General features: G+C 33.3%; 1 protein-coding gene across 1 annotated transcript; it reads right to left on the bottom strand.

The window, feature by feature from the left end:
* Window positions 1-2772: 2772 nt before the first annotated feature.
* Window positions 2773-3797, bottom strand: LOC149206118 (protein C2-DOMAIN ABA-RELATED 3-like). The gene is made up of 3 exons (XM_089393638.1): window positions 3592-3797; window positions 3337-3438; window positions 2773-3240 (listed from the first exon to the last, which is right to left on the bottom strand). The coding sequence occupies exons 1-3, from the start codon at window positions 3694-3696 to the stop codon at window positions 2980-2982; spliced, it is 468 nt and encodes a 155-aa protein (XP_089249764.1). The 5' UTR covers window positions 3697-3797; the 3' UTR covers window positions 2773-2979.
* Window positions 3798-6448: the final 2651 nt, after the last annotated feature.

Here is a 6448-nt window from a genome sequence, read left to right on the forward strand (position 1 = left end):
TGCCTTCAAAAACTTTTAATAATAATAAGAAACTATCATTGAAATTTTGTAAATAACCTTTGCATGAATACAAAGGCATCTCTAATATTCTTTTAACAATTCGCTTGATTCAAATGGCAACCAATAGCGCCTATTCAATTGAGAAAATTAATAACATATAGCATGTTTTATATGCAAATACATAATTACTCTTACCTTAAAAGGAGTATAATTTAAAATGAGAGATTAAAATTAAAATATGAAAATTATACATATACATTTATTGGCAAATTGTTTTATAAAAGGATAATTATAAATTTATATATTAAATTGTGGTTTGAAAATGATTTTTTTATTTCTTATAAATAGTAAAATATTAGAAATATTTTTGTAAAATTATTGAAATTTGATAATCAAATTTTTATTATAATCTGTAAATATGTATTAGTTATTTTTCAAATAAGTTTTTTTGTTTGTTTGTCAAGTTGTTTGTGATTTTTAGGCTTGATCTATGGCTTGAGGAGCCGCCACCGAGGGCATTTTAGTCGTCAAAGTCACCTAGGATCGCACTCAGCCTAGTTCACTAGATTTTTTTTAGGGTGTCTCCTCCCCTTAGCACATGGCACAACCACCCCCTATGAGGTTTGATTTTGAGTTGCCTTGCCGATGAGGCCCATCCTCAACGAGTTGTGCTAGTGGGACATGACTTATATAAATCTTTTGGGTTGCCTTTCCGATGAGGCTCATCCTCAACGAGTTGTGCTAGTGGGACATGACTTATATAAATCTTGCGGGTTGCCTTGCCGATGAGGCCCATCCTCAACGAGTTGTGCTAGTGGGACATGACTTATATAAATCTTGCGGGCCTACGACCTCCATGGTAAGTCACAAACAAGAGGATTTTAACCTACCTTGGGGTCTATGCCATCCAAAAAACATGTCACAAACAAGGGGATTTGAACCTTGGATCTCTCATTTTAGACATCTTTCACATTACCTCGATCACCAATTGAGGTGACTCAGGAACATTTTTTAAATAAAATTATAATTGATGAAAAAATGACATTTATAAAAACTTGGTTATATTTTGGACATTAAGTATTGAGTAGAAAAAAATCAGTTAAAAAAATAGAAAAATAAAATAAAAAAATTAGTTCAACCATAGTAACTGTGGGTTAAAAAAATGCCAAAATTCCAAATTTATCCATTTTTTTTTCTCAAATGGTTTGAACTTTTTTATGTATTCCAAAATTTCTTTATATTATTAAATTAAATATATCATTTACAAAATTATAATTAGTCATTATAAAAAAATTATAATGGCGTGAAAAAATAAATTATTTATTAACTATATAATTTATTTTTATAAATAAAATCTGTGTGACACTTTTTGAACTATTTTAATAAATAGTTATACATATATAAAAAGTGTGTGATGAGTAGAAATTGTAATTTAAAAGATAAATCATAGAAATTCACAAGATCCAAAATTGGATATAGTAAACTCAGATTTTTTTCGAGGTTCATACACATCCCAATCAAGCACCATGGTCATGTGACATCGGCAGGGAGCAATGCAAAAAGTCGAAAATAATACTGACATTCCGTACGGCCCATGGACCATTAATGCTGCTAATGCCTTCTGTCACTGCCCCTGCCCTTTAAAAAAACAAACCTTCCAGATCCACTGATCTTCATTTGTAGTTATATAAATTAAATGGGTAGAATAGGATCAATATTTATGTTTAATTGAATCATTAGATTAGAGTAGACATTAAGATATATTTCCTAACTATTTGATAAATTAACTATATATTTCTTAACTATTAAATAGAGTAACTATATATTTTTAATAGCTCAAGATTGTCTATTATTGTAATTTGATATTTTAATTTTATTTTATAATTATGTTTTAATGGAAAAACCAAAATTTTAGGTTTCAATAACAATCAACTCAAAATCTTGATATTCAAGTGAATCTTGATATTCTTAAGAAATATGTTAAATAATTATTGAATTTAAAATTTTGTGATTTATAGGGTGGAAATTAAGAAAACTTTCTATAAAAATCTGGTTCATAATCCAGACAAAATGAAAAACAAAATATGGACATCAAATTAAATAGATAAACATTAAATTATTTCAGTAAAAAAATTAAGTTAAAATTAAATTAACGAAAAAGACATACAAAAGCTTACACACAACTTGAACATTCCACAAACAGATGCAAACTGAAATAATCAAATATAAATTAAAATAATCATAAAGATGACTTCTCTATTTAAGACTCCGCGGAATCAGTTAAATATGCATCACCTTCGTCGCTGTGAATGCACGCAGATGTCATACAATCTCATGGCGGCGACCGAACTATGACTTGCGGGCTGCCCCCGGCTGAACAGTTTATTGGAGAATCCACTCCTGTTCAGAAGGGAATTTTGATGTAGGGGAAGCCATAACGCAACCAAGATGGAGTTGGAAGATAATTGAAAAATCAGTTACAAACTCTCAATCACATCGGTTAGATCATGTATAACATCTTTTACATCTCAACCATCCTTGTATCTAGCTTTTCTTTAAAGCTTGTAAATCCTACACCTCCTATTCCGAAGTAGACCACGCCGGCGTAATTAAACTCGCGGTACAAAGTTTAATATAATAGTTAGCAATTAAACTTTGGGGGTGACCATTAGTTGCCAAGCATATGCTTCAAACTGGAGTCAGAAATGGTGCAAGTAGACATACAAAATATGAGCAACTAGCTAGACATAGCAAATGGTGCAAGTAGACATATAAAAGTAAACAAAACATATTATGTTGATTCGGGTCTATAAAAATTACAAACGGATGGTACATAACAACCCACCCTAAAGTCTGTATCATCTATATATAAGCACTTGATATACTACAAATCCTTCACGTTTATGAGCTTATTTATAAACATTCGCACCCCCTAAAACGATGCAAACTATTAAACTCCCAGTTCGTGAAACTAAACCTTCAGCCCTCAGGCTGCCATTCAAGTCTCATTTCCAAGACACCAGATTTAACGCGACCAAGCTTCAAGCACACGTCCTGAACTATTCGACCATCATTTTCCTGGACGATCCAACTATCTTTGGCGAGATAGTTATTTTTGGATTGAGCCACTAGTCTCTTTCCAGTTGTCATGTCTCCAAGAAGAGACTTTAGGTCAATTTTAGCTTCACCCAGGAAGTCCTTCTTTTTGAATTTTGGGGCTTTATCTTCATCAAACACTTCCTGCAAAATCCAAACCAGCGATTCGTTCATATCATCACAAACTGAAGAGCTAAGATTTTCTTAAGAAAGAATCAGGTTTAGATTTAACAAGCATACCAGAGTGAGTAACCGATGATCAGGATAAGAAACATCGGTGAATTTAAATTCTTCATCCCAAACTGGATGAAGTGTCCTTTTTTTCACACTCGTCTTCCTGGTCTGAGAACGGAATCAGTAAACGAAACTTGAGATTAGAGATACTTAGACGTAATAATTCGTAGCAAAGCAAAGATTCTTGTCCCTCAGAAAACGTTATAACAGAAACTTGTGTGTCAAGGCTGAATGAGATTTACTATAAATGGAATTACGTACTTGTTCACCCAATCCGATGACAACGTAAGGATCGCTACTCATTACGAAGTGATCCCCAATCACTAAATTCGACCCCTTTATCACTCGCACAGTGAGCTCGCCCATCTCTGCTCTGCTGCTCAAACAAAACACAAAAGGAAAGAAGTGAGAGCGCTCGGATTGCAGAAACTCCAGTAAGTGACTTAATTTATGGGCACCCGCAAGCTCAACTTCTAAAGTTTAGCAATCTCAATCCAGCAACCTAAAAAGCGGAAAGAATATGTGAGGCGGTCGAATAGGTGAATTTAATAATGGAGTATCGTACTAAAAAGAAGAGAGGAATGGAATAAAACTTTATGTGCCATTGGGTCACTGTTTTTAGTTCAGAAAATAGCTGAAAACACTTCCACAATAGAGCAGTTAATTTAGCGTTAGCCAGGAATCTTAGCATTTTATGTGCAGTTCACTTCCAAGGGATACCCTGGGACCTTTGGATTTTTCTGTGGAGTGGAAAGCATATTTCCTTCCCATGTAAGGCTGTTTTCTGTGACTAATTAGGTGAAGCCTTTGAAGCCATCTGGTGAAGCTTAAAATATATTTCTGTGGTCTTAATTTAAAGAAATCAATGGTACCTGCATTACGCCTTTCTTTATAACGATAAAAGCTGTCTCTACAGTACTTCCATGTCATGAGAGAGAAGATTTATATTGTTTTGTATTCTGAGAAGATTTATATTGTTTTGTATTCGAGTGTCTATCAAATATGGCGTTAAAAAAATTACAAGAAATAAAATGAGATACTTATTATGTAAGAATAAATCGTGAAGTATATTTTTAATACAGTTGGAAAAAGTATATATATCTATGTTAATTTTTAATACTTTGTTTATCTATATTTTAAATGGACTTTGAATAATGCTCGTAATGATGATTATTATTTATTATTTAAATATATGTTTTTTCAAATTCTAGAAATTAGGAAATTATTTGGAATATATATAAATGAGTTAGTTTTTTTTAACCTAAATAAAATTAGTTATTTAGTCAAATCAAGTAGTTCATCACATGTTGCTTAGTCAAATCAGCTAGTTCATCATTCCATGTAAAAAATAGATTTTTGATTTGATAAATTTGGATGAAATAAGATATCATGGAAAATTATAACTAACTGGTCAAATATGAAGAAATTAAATATCACTATATCTGTACAAGTTATGCCCTAGAACTTTAATAGTAGCCATTGCTAAAGCATCATTGAGTAGCTTTACCTTTACAAGTAAATATGAATGTCCTAAGTAAATATGCATGTCGTAGATGGAAAAGAATGGAAAAGAATGTAGATCCAGAGTTAGGGATGAACATCATTTATTAGCTCAAAAAGAATCTAGCTCAATAATTGTAGTGAGGGATGAATATATCATTTAGGGGATGTAGTAATCATATAGGTACACAAACTGATCCATGAGGGGCAACATTCTTAGTAACATTACTAGTTCTATGATAGTGATAATTGATGTGTTACTATGGTATGTGTGTATATAACAGTGGGTGGAGAGTCTATCTTAATAATATATTTTTATGGGTCATTTTTACTACCTTAGTTTAGGGTTTTATCTAGTTAGTTGTAATAATTCCTTCTAGCACCTTTATTATATTTATGTCCTCTATATTTACACTATGAGTAGTTGATGGCATTTACTTAAATATCCCAAGACAAGATCTAGTAACACAATCCTATATAGTCTTTTCAAAGGTATAAAATTATTAGATAAAATAAGATAAGAGATAAGCCAAACTTGAAGCAAAATTTAGAAAAAATGTTTAATAATATAACCAACCTCCCAATTCACTGATTTTTGTTTTTTCTTCCCTAACTATCTTCATTATTCACTGGTATTTTCTTCCATATGCACTTGCTGGAATTATTTACCAATACCCACACCGGGAATATATTGACTATGCTTTGTGCTAATGGTTCATCTATTCATATCCCTATGGCTATGCTCATGTCACATGTCATTTAAAATGTCTATGTATTTCATTTCCAATTATATACATCTTCTGACTAATGAATTTAGCGCCTATGGATATGAAAGAGGTTTTTGATTTGAGGCATTAACTTTCCGACCAGAGGTTTAAGGTATCCACCCAAGCTTAATGACCATACGTACATTTGGGCTTAACCCAAAGTTTTGTTTTTCCTCCCACCAATTGTGATAACATTTCGCAATACCGCTATTCAATTCGTTTCATCTCCTTGCTCGAGTCGTGGTGTAATTATAGTCCCTTGTCACCTGTATGCCGATATTTTCTATCTACTCAAATCAGGGTGCGTGATTAACATAGGTCATGGGATGTAAGATTCATGGTACTGGAATCCTTTTAACAATATATTAATTCTACTTATAGGTTCACAATGCTCATAACTGGCGCTGCCCGACCTATACTTATTGGGACCCCAATACTCTATACACTTCTGCCACGTCACCCTTGTCGCATGGGCGCATGTCACCTCCTCTACTGCAAGACTTAGGGACACACGCCATTACTTCAATGTCATTTCGCCGCATCAAACCCTAAAGGGTTTTGTTTCTTCGTCTTTCGTTTCACTTTGTAACCCTCCGACCACCTCTATGCCTCGTGGCTGTGATATAGCGCTTTACAACCAGGTTTTGACCCGTGCCTCCAGAATACTATCGATTCACCTACTCTCAGGCATCTCTTTTGCTGCATTAGTACTGAAAAACCACGGGGAGAATTGCTTCCGAGTGTTTAAATTGGAAGAGAGTCACACTTGCGACCCTCACCATTTATTTCTTCGGAAGCTTTGACAAGGTACTCTGCAACTCAAGGTATGAATTAACTTGTACCGCTCCAAT

The sequence above is a fragment of the Pinus tabuliformis genome, chromosome 1_2 (genome assembly GCF_031772625.1).
Source record: "Pinus tabuliformis cultivar Carrire ecotype Pingquan chromosome 1_2, CPIR1, whole genome shotgun sequence".
Lineage (NCBI taxonomy): Eukaryota > Viridiplantae > Streptophyta > Pinopsida > Pinales > Pinaceae > Pinus > Pinus tabuliformis.

Bases quoted from the DNA above. Each gene is read 5' to 3' on its own strand.
- LOC149206118 (XM_089393638.1), bottom strand. From the start codon at position 3,696: ATGGGCGAGCTCACTGTGCGAGTGATAAAGGGGTCGAATTTAGTGATT. The intron at 3,439-3,591 runs GTACGTAATTCC...TTCCGTTCTCAG, and splicing joins TCATCGGATTGGGTGAACAA to ACCAGGAAGACGAGTGTGAA. The intron at 3,241-3,336 runs GTATGCTTGTTA...TGGATTTTGCAG, and splicing joins ATCATCGGTTACTCACTCTG to GAAGTGTTTGATGAAGATAA.